The 13,576-nt window shown below is 39.2% G+C and overlaps 2 protein-coding genes across 8 annotated transcripts in view; one reads left to right on the forward strand and one right to left on the reverse strand.

Annotated features, from left to right (window-relative positions):
• The window catches only part of Ninl (ninein like), a 155,587-nt gene extending 148,177 nt beyond the window's left edge, over positions 1 to 7,410 (forward strand). For both annotated transcript variants that reach the window (XM_071608682.1, XM_071608683.1), the window contains exons 23-24: positions 246 to 359; positions 6,338 to 7,410. In XM_071608682.1, coding sequence (XP_071464783.1) covers positions 246 to 359; positions 6,338 to 6,529 — 306 coding nt within the window. In that variant the 3' untranslated portion in view covers positions 6,530 to 7,410. The remainder of the gene's footprint in view (positions 1 to 245; positions 360 to 6,337) is intronic.
• Positions 7,411 to 8,409: 999 nt separating this feature from the next.
• Positions 8,410 to 13,576, reverse strand: part of Gins1 (GINS complex subunit 1) — a 31,465-nt gene continuing 26,298 nt past the window's right edge. For all 6 annotated transcript variants that reach the window (XM_071608685.1, XM_071608686.1, XM_071608684.1 and 3 more), the window contains 2 exons: positions 13,042 to 13,119; positions 8,410 to 10,951 (listed from right to left, as the gene is read on the reverse strand). In XM_071608685.1, the coding sequence (XP_071464786.1) occupies positions 10,883 to 10,951; positions 13,042 to 13,119 (147 nt within the window). In that variant the 3' untranslated portion in view covers positions 8,410 to 10,882. The remainder of the gene's footprint in view (positions 10,952 to 13,041; positions 13,120 to 13,576) is intronic.

The raw sequence follows: 13,576 nt of genomic DNA on the forward strand, positions 1-13,576 counted from the left end.
TGAAGATAGCTCAGGGAGAGGAGGGGATCCTCTCAGAAGTATACAGAAAGGAGTTAGCTGACCCTAAAGGCTACTTCAACCCATCTAAGTCAGGGATCACCTGTGCATAATAAACTACTACTCTACAGACTAGTAGGAAGGTCATCTACAGTCACGCTTAGATTTGTACATTTTAGCCAATTTAAATAAGTCCTGTGATGATTCTGTTTTAAATGTAAATACTGGTGTGTAACCTTCTATGACAGGAAGAACATGAAAGGCAGATGAAAACCAAGGAAGGGCAGGCCAAAGAGGCAGAGATGTACTTGCAGAATGTAGAATGGCTCCTACAAGAGAAGGTGGATGAGCTGAGAGAACAAGTGAGTTGCAATGCTTCTTATCATTTCCTTCAGTCCTTCCCCCCTCACACATTTTTTATTGGTACATTATAAACTATACAAAATATTGGGATTCATTGCTATACAAACATATAATGATGCAGGCAACATAAAAATATAATTTGGACAATATCTTTTTTAAAATTTTTACTTTTTTAATTTGTTCTAATTAGTTATATATGACAGTAGAATGCACTCTGACACATCATACATAAATGGTATATAATTTCACATTCTTCTGGTTGTACATGATATAGAATCACACTGGTCATGTAGTCATATATGTACACAGGGTAATAATGTCAGATACATTCTACTATCCTTTATACTCCCATACCCCCTCCCCTCCCTTCAATCCCCTCTACCTAATTCATAGTAATTCTATTCTTCCCTAGCCTGCCCCTCTTATTGTAAATTAGCATCCACATAGCAGAGAAAACATTCAGCCTTTGTGTTTTGGGAATTGGCTTATTTCGCTTAGCATGATATTCTCCAGCTCCATTCCATTTAACAGCAAATGCTATCATTTCATTCTTCTTTAAGCTGAGTAATTATCCATTGTGTATATACACCACATTTTCTTTATCTGTTAATCTACTGGACATCTAGGTTGGTTCCATAGTTTAGCTATTGTGAATTGAGCTTCTATGAACATTGATGTGGCTGCATCACTATAGTATGCTGATTTTAAGTCCTTTGGGTATAAACCAAGGAGTGGGAAAGCTGGGTCAAGTGGTGGTTCCATCCCAAGGTTTCTGAGGAATCTCCATACCACTTTCTCTTTTTTTCTTTTTTTTCATTTCCTTCATAGCATTTATTCAGTGTCTGAAATCATATAATTGATTAGCTTACTTATTACCTGCATTCACCAGAATGTAGGCTCCAATGGAAAAGGTAAATGGTTCAGCTACAGTTATTGAGGAGAGGATAACAGAAGAGCATAGATTTAATTCATTGAAAACAAAACGTTAACATGCTGAGTGTGTTGGCACAGGCCTAGAATTCCAGCAACTCAGGGGGCCAAGGCAGGAAAATTGTAAATTCAAGGCCAGTCTGGGCAACTTAGTGAAGCCCTTCCTAAAAAAAAAAAAAAAGCGGGGGTTGGGGGGGGGGGTTGGACCGTGATATAACTTGATGGCAGAGTGCTTGCCTCACATGCTGGAGGCTCTTGGTTCAGTCCCCAGCACAGGGAAAAAACAACGTGAACATTACTTTGTGCCTAAAAGAAGAGAGGAGACTGGAGAGAAAAAGTTTCTGTCCTCTCGATTTTAATACTCTAACAAGCTATATTTCTTATATTTTTAAAAAATTAAATCATACATACTCAAACTTTCAGACTGAATAAAGTTCACTATACTTTTAAGAGCAAACACTGGCTCTGCTGTTTGTTTTTATTAAGTCATGGAATAAGTTACTTCACCTCTGAGCCTCAGTTTTTGACCTGAGTTTTGACCATACCACTTTCCATAGTGGTAGTATCAATTTGCAGTCCCACCAGCAATGTATAAGTGTACCTTTTCCCCCACATCCTCGCCAACATTTATTTTTACTTGTATTCTTGATAACTGCCATTCTGACCAGACTGAGATGAAGTCTCAGTTTTTTGTTTTTTTTTTTTAATTTTAATATTTATTTTTTAGTTTTCGGCGGACACAACGTCTTTGTTTGTATGTGGTGCTGAGGATCGAACCTGGGCCACATGCATGCCAGGCGAGCGCGCTACCGCTTGAGCCACATCCCCAGCCTGAAGTCTCAGTTTTGATTTGCACTTCTCTAATTGCTAGAGGTGTTGAACATTTTTCATATATTTGTTGATTGATTGTGTATCATCATCTGTGAAGTGTCTGTTCAATTCCTTTGCCCATTTATTGATTGGGTTATTTATTTATTTACTTTTGGTGTTAAGTTTTTTGAGTTCTTTATATATCCTGGAGATTAATGCTCATATCCTGGAGATTAAAGCTGTATCTGAGGTGCTTGTGGTAAAGATTTTCTCCCATTCTGTAGGCTCTCTCTTCACATTATTGTTTCCTTTGCTGAGAAGCAGCTTTTTAGTTGGAATCCATCCCTTGTATTGATTCTTGATTTTACTTCTTTAGGAGTCTTATTAAGGAAGTCAGATCCTAGGCTGACATGGTGAGGATCGGGACCTACTTTTTTTCCTATTAGGTGCAGGGTCTCTGTTCTAGTGCCTATGATTCTCTTTGAGTTGAGTTTCATGCAGGCTGATAGATAAGGGTTTAATTTCATTTTGTTACATGTGGATTTCCAGTTTTCCCAGCACCATTTGTTGAATAGGCTATCTTTTCTCCAATCAATGTTTTTGGCGCATTTGTCTAGTAATAGATAACTGTATATATGTGGGTTTGTCTCTGTGTCTTCTATTCTGTACTACTGGTCTACATGTCTGTTTCAGCACAATTTTCCCTTTTATGTTCAGCATCTAACCCAGAAAAAGCCTGTCTTCACAGAATCCAAAGAACCCCATTCCCATTTTGTTTCTTTGGCTCATCTAAACTTCAATTGGAGGATGTACAAATCATTTTCAGTAGATAAAAAAGTAAAAGTAATCTGTAGATTAATTTTGCTAAATACATACCCATGCTATATTTTTACAAGATCTCTTTTTGAGATGTTCACACCAAAAAAAGGACATCATTTGTTCATTTATTGGTTCATTCTTTTTTATTTTTCTTTTGGTACCAAGGATTGAACCCAGGGGTGCTCAACTAGTGAGCAACATCCCCAGCCCATTTTTTTTTAAAGAGAGAGGTGTCAGAGAGAGAGAGAGAGAGAGAATTTTTAATATTTATTTTTTAGTTTTCGGCGGACACAACATCTTTGTTTGTATGTGGTGCTGAGGATCGAACCCGGGCTGCACGCATGCCAGGCGAGCGCGCTACCGCTTGAGCCACATCCCCAGCCCCCATTTTTTATATTTTATCTAGAGATGGGGTTTTGCCAAGTTGCTCAGTGCCTCAATTGGCTTTGAATTCGAAATCCTCCTGCCTCAGCCTCACAAGCCACTGGGATTATAGGCATGCACCATTGCACCTGGCTTGTTGATTCATTCTTTCAGAAGATGCCTTCTGGCACTTACTGTTGGCTAAGGTATCACTCTAGGCAGACCCTGGGGTACCTCAGGGACCTTTGATCTGGAGGTGACAGAAGCCTCCAGATAGTACAAGTGACCTGAGCCATGGTCACATTTTGAGAAAGAGGATGAGGAGATGGAGAGATGTGGGTGTGGTAGGCAGGACCACTCTGAGTAGTGGCATTGGGCCAGACACCCAGTGATCCAGCATGGGTAGGTCTAGATGCGTCCCAGGCAGAAGACAGGTGGACTTTGGAAGTCTCCCTTGCCTACTAGGTGCAGCCTGTGCATTAGGAGTTGTCCTCCAAGTTACATGGGAGTGTGAAAAGACACACACATCTCCATGTGCTAGGACTTTGAGGAGGTGCTTTGAGGCAGGAGAACCCAGGCAAACGTCTTTAGACTGGGACCAAGCATGATATCTTTGAAAGCCCAGGAGGTAATCACTGGGGATGGTGTGAATTCACTGGGATGGCATTACAGGGAGACAGAGCCTGTCATGTTCTATAGGCCATAGTCAGAAGTTTGGGTTTTATTTTAATTGTTAGAAGCCACTGGAAGGTTTTAAATAAAGGAAATTTTTTGTTTGTTTGTGGGATCGAACCCAGGGCCTTGTGCACGCAAGGCAAGCACTCTACCAAACTGAACCATATCCCCAGCCCAGAAAGGTTTTTTTTGTTTGTTTGTTTGTTTGTTTTTTAAGTAAGGAAGGTTTTAAGTACAAAAGGTTTTAAGGTTTTCAGCCAAATAACAACAGGGAAAAGTAATATGGGCTGTTCTCAGGAGCAAAAATATTAAAAGGGGGGGCAGCCATAGCTCCCCTGATCTATAAAAGTTTATAATGTGATGGTGGTTGGCAACATGCCCAGGGTGGCAACAGTGCAACAGCATGGTGTGTCACGTTGGTGGAGGCAAGGCCCCAGCACTGCAGGAGCCGAATGAAGTGGGACAATGAGGTTAGACACCAGCTGGGTATATGCCACTATCTCCATTCACTGCTTCAAGAAATTAAAGGAGATGTGAAAATCTGGAAAAATATTTTTTCGCTAGCAATTGAGTATAGTTTGATTTACCAGAGTGATTCTGAGCTGATCCAAATTGGGTGAGACATTTAGACCTTTTTCTTCTGAGTCTTGATTATGTGGAAGTTTCCCATTGTAGTTACCCTGATTGAGATCCTCTTCCTTAATACCTACCCTTCCCTGCCAGTGCAGTCCACTGTCCCTCCCACTGTTATCTCACTCACCTACTCTGGTGACACACTCTTCCAGTTACTACCTCAGTTTGTCCTTGCTCCTGGAAAACCTTAATTCTTGTTAAATCCTGTGACTCCTGCCCACCTACCCCTGTCCCATAGGCCCTATGCTAGCTCCCTCTATGGCTTGCACCCCTCCTTCCTGAGAAACCCCTCCCCTCTACCTCCTCTCTGACCCCTGGCTCCTGTAACCTCTTCTATCACCTGTGGTTTTGCTGCTTATTTCACATGAGACCAGACTCCCCAGGGAGAACCTGCTAGCATTCTGACATCTTGTCACCCATGTCCTGCATCCTCCACCTCTTCTCTGGCCACTACCTCCACAGCCGCTCTTTCCTGGTACCCTCACTGCCACTAGGAAACAAATCTTATAGCTCCCTATCTTCCCCAGCCCTACCAGTTCTCCTCTCCTCTTGAGTTTGTGAACCTGTCACTCCCTCCCTTAGTTCACACCTAATCCTTAGAGCCACCCTCAAAGTAGATACTGAGTCTAACCACAACTCACTTCATCTCTGGCATTCTGACTGGTTTCCTGTGTCTTCCACCAGTCAACTCTCAGCACATCTTTTAAAACATGAATTTCATCCAGTCCTCAGAACCAGCCTTCCCATGTCTCCCAAGTAAAAAATACAGTTTTTACAATAGCATCTGAAGTCCCAGAGTTCCCTCCCTTTTCCCTCTCTCCTCCCCTTGTCTGCCTCCGGCTATACATGTCCCTCTAGCCACAGTTCACCCCAACTACATGCCAGCCACGGGGCTTGTTCTTCCCTCTGCCTGCGGTGTCCACACCTAATGATTTGCTCCCTGGTTTTGTTCACATCTCTTATTCAGATATCCTCAGAAATGTGGTTTACCCCACCCAAAATGAAACATGCACAGCCCACCCCCAGCTATCTGTCCACTGCTGGGTTCCTTAGCAAATGCATGCTTCTGCCCTCTGCCTTCTCCTGTTAGAATACGTGCTCCATGAGAACAGGGATGTTACTAGAATAGTGTGCACACATGGGGGTGTGTAGTAACTACTTGTTAAGTGAACAGATTCCATGTGGGGATCACAAAGCCCAATACTCAGCCCTGAGCCTTCATGTCTCAGGAAAGATCATGGAAGGGCTGCTGACTTGAATAGCCTGGGTCCACCTCTGAAGCCTGTCCTGCTGTGGTTTGTGTGATGACTGGCTCACACACACAGCTACAAGGGAGAATACAGTACCTCCATGTGTCCTGTGTGACATCACAGGCAGCACAGCACCCCAGACAAATCAAACATTTTTGGCAATCTTGAAGATTTTGTTTCACACTGCATTAAAACAAGAGGGCTTTTTATTTTGAGTCCCGATTTTGGTCTTTTTAAGTCTTTATTTCATGGTTTAAAAAAAAAAAAAAAAGATTCTCACGAAGTTGCCTTCAATTATCCACCACATGATTCAGCATATTCTCAATTTCCTCCCTCAGGCCAGGGAACAAATATACCATATCTAATATTTGCATCACATCTGTAAGAACCCAAAATTATGCTTGGAACAGAGATGAAAGGATAAGAGGGAGCAGGCTTGTTTGTGTAACTTTTCTGCCCTGGATTCACAGTAAAGCATGGCTTTTTCTTCTCTCTAGTTCAAAAAGAACACTAAATCTGATCTGCTGCTCAAGGAACTCTATGTGGAAAATGCTCACCTCATGAAGGCTCTTCAGGTCACAGAAGAGAAGCAACGAGGTGCTGAGAGCAAAAACCGCATTTTGGAAGAAAAAGTCCATGCTCTCAACAAACTTATCAATAAGATTGCCCTAGCATCCCTCTCTGTGTAAATACTGCTGGTTTCCTAGAATTCATTCTAAGGAATGTTTTCTGTTTTTGCAGTACTGGGGATTGAACCAAGGGGTGCTCTATCACTGAAAAACATCTCCAGCCCTTTTAAAGAATTTAAAAAAAATTTTTTTTGTATAGGGTTTAAATTGCCTAGGCTGGCCTGGAACTTGGGATTTCCTATCTCACCACCCAAGTACGATAACAGGGATTATAGGCCTGGGCCATTATACCCAGCTTGAAGAACATCTTTTAAAATTAAGCCACTCTGATTCCATAATTTGCTATGGTTCATCATCTGTGCACACTCAGAAACTAAGGATTGTAATTCTTCACCCCAAAATTAACGAATGTCCACTATGTGCCAGATGCTGGAAAAATATGCTGGTGCAATAGAGAATGTTTTGTATTAGCTATCAGGGATAATTTCCAGTCTTGTTACATATTAATGAAACAGATTTTGGGGGTTCTCAGCAAAGAACAGCTAAGAGAGTTGTTAAATTTTCAGTGTTGTATCTTTGAAAGCGCTTGATGGTTGGCCTGTACACACATTCCAGAAAGGCTTCGGTTGCTGAGAACGGTCAACCAGCAATACAGGAGGGGACAGAAACCCTGCAGGTACTGCTCCCTTTGAGGGTAAGTCTGGGAAGAGCCTAAGTTCTGTGGACTCAGGGATGATCATGTTTATTGCAAATGCAATCTTTTCTTCCTTGAAATGTCATCACACTGGAAATTGTACCTATGTAAAAAAAAGTATAGTTTTCTATCTGAAATATACATAAATTATGGCCATTTGGTTTATCAGAATGTACTACTGTAATATGAAGTCACTGTATTTACAATAAATTCTTTTCTATTAAAATTGTTTTTTAAAATTTTCAAACATAGAAAATCATTTCATAAGAAGCACCCATGTGCACATCAACTAGATGTGTTTGAGGTAACTTTCTGCTACAATCTTTTAGAATAGAGGTGGAAAGCTAGGTCTTTCTTTTTTTTTTTTTTTTGAGAGAGAGAACTTTTTAATATTTATTTTCTAGTTCTCGGTGGACACAACATCTTTGTTTGTATGTGGTGCTGAGAATTGAACCCGGGCTGCACGCATGCCAGGCAAGCGTGCTACGCTTGAGCCACATCCCCAGCCCCGAAAGCTAGGTCTTTCATTCTTGATCTTCTTCCCTCGGGGCAGCCACCATCCTGATGCTGGCATGCCACCTCTTCTTTTGGCACTTACTATAAATGTTACAGGATAAAAATTTGATAGCATTATGGAAGGACTCAAAAGATTTTGAGAATTGTTTTAAAACTGTAAACTGGTGATAGAACGCAAGTTCTCGTTTTGTTTTAATAATGGGTATTTAGGCTGGCCTCAAACTTGTAGTTCTCCTGCCTTAGCCTCCTGAGTCGTTAGGATTCCAGATGTGTGCCACCACACCTGGTGGTTAGAGTGGAACTTCTTCCATACTGATGAAAGGCATCTACAAAAACTTTAAAAGCTTACATTATACTTAATGATAAAAGACTGAATGCCTTCCACTTGGTGATCAGGATTAAGATGTGTGTTCTCTACTTTTATCCAACACTCTACTGGTGGCTCTAATTAGTACAATCAGGCAAGAAGAAGAAATAAATGTATTTTGATTACAAAGGAAGGAGTAAAAACTTTCGTAAGAAAACATGACTATGGATGTGGAAAATGATCTACAAAAAAGCTATGAAAGTAAATAAATTTAGCAAGACAGCAGGATACAAACCCAACAATCAATTTTCTTTCTGTTTACTAACAATTAGAATCTGAAATTTAAAATACTATTCCAAAACTAAGTAATACTAAACCTGTAAACTGAAAACTACAAATTATTGAGAGAAATGGAGACAGAAATAATTGGAAAGAAATCTTTATTTCTGGATCAAAAGAGTTGTTAAGATATCAGCTCACATATCAGAACAGAACTGAGGGTCCAGAAATAAACCTGTACATACACAATTTTTTAAAAAGATGCAAAGGTAATACAGCAGAGAAAGAATAGCCTTTTCAACAAATGGCACTGTTAAAGTTGGATCCATAGGACCTGGAAAGGAAAACAAAAGTGAACTTGGAAGCATACCTTGTAGCATAAACAAAAAGTAACTCAAAATGGATCATAGACCTAAGTGTAAAACTTAAAAAACTATAACTCCTGGGCATTCTTATATAGATGAAAAAAGGAAATAAATTGTGACCTTAGTGGGAAGAGTTCAACAGATGCAACACTAAATAATAAACAGATGGGATTTAACCAAAATTTTAAAAAGTCTACTCTTGCCAGGTACAGTGGTACACATCTGTAATCCCAATCACTCAGGAAGCTGAGGCAAGAGGATCACAAATTCCAGGCCAGCCTTATCAACTCAGTGAGACTCTGTCTCAAAAAGAGAATGAGGATGTGGTTCAGTGGTTTAGGTGCCCGAGTAGAATACACAAGACCTTAGATTCAATCCTCAGCACCTGGGGGTCCGGGAGAACAGAATGCGCACCCACTCATTTCACATGATAAGAATACTGACACCAAACCTGGGTCTGGTGACCACTGTGTTCCAGCTTCATGTGGTTTGCATGGTCCTTTAATTGAACCTGAGTAGTCTATGACTGTGCTAATGGAATGTAGCACCACGCCCAGCCTTCCAAAAAACAGCTCCCACTTCCACTGTCTATATTGTGAGGACCTTGAGCTGCCAGGTGAAACCTGCCACTTTTGAGAACAATATGAGACCACACAGATAAAGTGAGCCATCCCAGCCAGGCCACCATCAGAAGGCAATCTTGCAAGCAAGATCTGCAGAACTGCCAAGCTGAGCCCACTCAAGTCACAGAAATGTGAGAAAATAAAATAATGTGGTTTAAAGCCACCACATTTCAGGTAGTTTGTTTCAAAGGAAGAGATAACTCAAAACACTGACAAGGGCCAGGCGCAGTGGTACACACTGGTAATCCAATTGCTTGGGAGGCTAAAGCAGGAGGATCACGATTTCAAAGCCAGCCTCAGCAACTTAGCAAGGCCCTAAGTAACTCAGTGAGACACTATCTCTACATAAAATATTTTTAAAAGGCTGGGGATGAGGCTCAGTACCTCTGGGTTCAATCCTCAGTACCTAAAAAAAAAAAAAAAAAAAACCAAGGCATAGACACACACACCCACGAATATAGTTCCATTCACTTTACTTGAAAACAAATGACAAGACAAATAGGATTGTACTCCACCTACGGTACAGCTAATAATGGCCACACAAGATGGTAATATTTAGTAAAGAAAGGGAACTTAACCTACTATTTTTTTTTCTTTCTTGTTTTTTGTGGTGCTGAGATTTGAACCACTGAGCTATATCCTCAGCCCTTCTATTTTCTACATTGTACTGTTTTTACTTTTTTTAACCTGTATACATATTACCTTTAGAAGAAAAAAATGATTTATGTTTAAAATTCCAGTCACAATTACAGAGAGTCTGTCAATATAAATTGACACAAATACCACAATTTTGAATTTTCAACTGATATTCATTAATTTCACATAAGGACTCAGGCTGGGTGACTAACCCCCTATTTTGAGATGGTAAGTGAGCATCAAGTCTTACAAACATGTATTCCAGAAATTTGGGACCCTGGCATACAAAATTCATATTACCAGAAAACACTCAAGATTCATAAGGATCTGCCTTCTTTCTGTACAGCCATGAAACTCCCTTTATTTCAAAGAGATTCAAACTTATGAATATTTATTTTCATTTATAAAAACATACTGTAACAACAATGAGAATGTTTTGATTATAGATAGAACTTAAAATTTTTTTTGGGGGGGGAGGGTTTACCAGGGATTCAACCCATAGGCACTTTATCACTGAACCAAACCATATCCACAGTCTCACTAAATTGTTTAGGGCTTGCTGAGGCTAGCCTTGAGCTTGTAATCCTCCTGCCTCAGCCTCCTGAGTAGCTGGGATTACAGGCATGTGCCACCACATGTGGCCAGATACAGCTTTTTTCCAGAAAGGAGCAGAAGGAATGGTATATACACAGAAACAAAGGTCCTTAATACACCTTGGCCAACTATTTCTTTTTTTTCTTTCTTTTTTTTAAAATACATTTTAGGTATTGGGAATGGAACCCAGGACCTCCCATGTATGGGACAAGCACTCTACCATTAAACAAACCCCAGTTCTTTTTGGTTATCTTACAGTCATCTGTAAATTTTAAATCCAAGAGGGAGGTGCGGGGAGGAGAGTTAAAGTATAGACATTTTTGTGGAATGTGTTCAGCCTCATCCTTGGCAAAGCCTCCCCATGTGGTCACCATGAAACGAAGTCATGACAAGACACAATTACGACAAGACATGCTCCAGAACTCCTTGTCTGATCAACTGCTCACACTTCCATCGAGGCAAAAAGTGCTACAGAGGAAAAGGAATAAAAGGAAGAAGAGTAAGAAAAGTGACTTGAGAAAAAATTTTAAATTACATTTTTTAAGCAGTACTCTTTATATTTATTGTCATAAATGCTTTTCCAATTACATTTTGCATCATTAAAATACAGCAGTTGATTATGTTTTGAAAGCTAAGTAATGAAAAGCTAAACTTTATTTGTTGTTATAATCAACTAAAATTGATGCCATTTGTAGCTATAGTGAATCAAAACTATTCAAGAAGCAAAATGTAATTTCAGTCACACTGCACTGGATATCCTACCTCACAAACCCAAAGGCCCTATGAAAGACCTCTGTACCAAATTCTTCCAAACCAGTCATGGGGACACAAAGACCAACAACTATTATCTAAACAATGCCTTCCACATTGTCAAGTATTAAAGAACTTATGGTAAGAAAATGTTTTCCTTTTAATGTTTACATTATATAGATGATGTACACCACAGATTCTATAGACAATCAATTTTAGATATGGTCTGAATTATTGATTGTTTGGAACTTGCAATAATCTTGCATCAGTCTCCCAAGTCACCAGGAATACAGGCATGTGCTATCATGCCCACCAAAACAGTCAAGATGATAAATTTTATGTTTTATATATTTTACTATAATTTCTTGTTCAGTGATGAGGACTGCACCAGAGACATGGTAGGCAAGACCTCTATCACTGAGCCACATCCTTATCCTGGTATGACATTTTAGAAACCCCTTGCATCAAATAATTGATAATAAGTTTCAAATACAGTTATGTTTTATGTTAATGTCTCTATTTCTACAGTTGAGGGAAAGATGATAGCTGGTAGACAAAACGTTAAAAGTATCAAAAGAGGAAAGCTTTGTTTATATGTCCACAAGGAGCAGATGAGTGTTCCAAGGAATCATTGCCTGAGCACACAGCAGACAATCAGAAATAAAGCCTAAAAAACAGATTCAACCACAGGACAGTTTGGGGATGAAGTGGTATCTTTACATTTACATATCTTGCTTTCTGAGGACACCTTTGCTCTTACTACAACTTCCTGCTGAATCCTCTGGAAATACAGTCTTTATTATGACAGCATGAATTTATCACTTGATTTTGATTCACTGGTACATACCTCTAAGAGTTATGAGAATGAAATTGCTTTAACAACCAAAGATTTTATGGTACCCTTAAAATCTATTTTTAAAATATTCAATCTTTGTTTTAGGAGGCAATTGCTATAAAGTAACAGTAAAGTAGACCAACTCACCTTGTTAGGGAAATAAGCCTAAGTACTATGTGACCTGAAGCATTTTTTTGCTCCTGGGCTTAGTCAGCACCAGTGACTTTTGGTATCCTTAGACTTTCAACAGGTCAGTACCAAGATGACAGACAAACAAAGAAAAAGCGGCTCTTATAAAAGCCACAAAAATCACTCATATACTGTGATTTCACAAAATAGGAATAGTATAAAAATAAATTTAGCTAATGTGAACCCATCAAATATGAAGACTGTTAAGGAAACATGCTTTATGAAGAAAAATTTAGCTCCAGTTATAATTTTACAACTTCCATCTTTCCCTATTAAATTGTTATATTAGCCAGGTACAGCCCACACCTATAATCCCAATGACTCAGGACACTGAGGCAGGAGGATCACAAGTTTGAAGCCAGCCTTAGAAACTTAGCAAGACCATGTCTCAAAATAAAAATAAAAGGGGCTGGGATATAGCTGAATGATAAAATGCTCCCAGGCTCAAACAGAAAGTTATATATAAATTACTAAGAAATTCTTTGCCAAATAATTAGGAAAATGATTGCATGGGAACTTTTTTTTACTACTTATAATTTGAAGACAGAAACTAAATCCAACATTTTAATAGCCCCAGATCATGATCTACTGTATACCTAGCATAAGGCCCATAAAAATAATTTCCCTGGAAAATGCTTAATATTAAATATGTTTAGAAAAAATAAACATAATGCCTAAAGTATAGGTGATCACAAGATGATATTTATTTTGCTACTGACTCTACATTTCCACACTCATTACTCTTAACAAGATTCAAGGTAAAATATCTAATGACAAGAAATACCTGGCTGTTTTTTTTAAGTAGGACTGAAGTGCCATCATCATCAACTTCAAATTCCCCATAGTCTTTTAGACACCGCACCTAAAAGGAAAAAAAAAAAAAAAAAAAACTAATACTTTATCTAAATTTTTTGGTTTTTTCATTCTTTCTTTAAGATGTTCAGGATGATTCTGAACTCCTGGACTCAAGCGATCCTCCTGCCTCAGCCTCCCAAATGGCTGACACTACAGATTCATGCCACTGTACCCAACTTAAAATATTTTTAATAGGTAGTAAACAAGAAGAAATCAGGTAACACCTGAATACCTACAGAGTAAAATATTAGGCTTTCCATCTGTTTCCTTTCTGTATACTTAGGTCTAGTGCTACTACTGTGATATTCTCATGGTTCTAATTGTCCTGCTTTGATAGGGAAAAAGAAAAATGGCAAAATCTCTGTATGTGTATGTGTATTAATGTTGAAAGCAAGAACATCCAGGGAGCTGAATAAAGAAGATATCATTGGATCCTTTCCCCTCTGAAAATCCTGAAAAAGTAA

Source organism: Marmota flaviventris, chromosome 2 (assembly GCF_047511675.1).
Source record: "Marmota flaviventris isolate mMarFla1 chromosome 2, mMarFla1.hap1, whole genome shotgun sequence".
Taxonomy (NCBI): domain Eukaryota; kingdom Metazoa; phylum Chordata; class Mammalia; order Rodentia; family Sciuridae; genus Marmota; species Marmota flaviventris.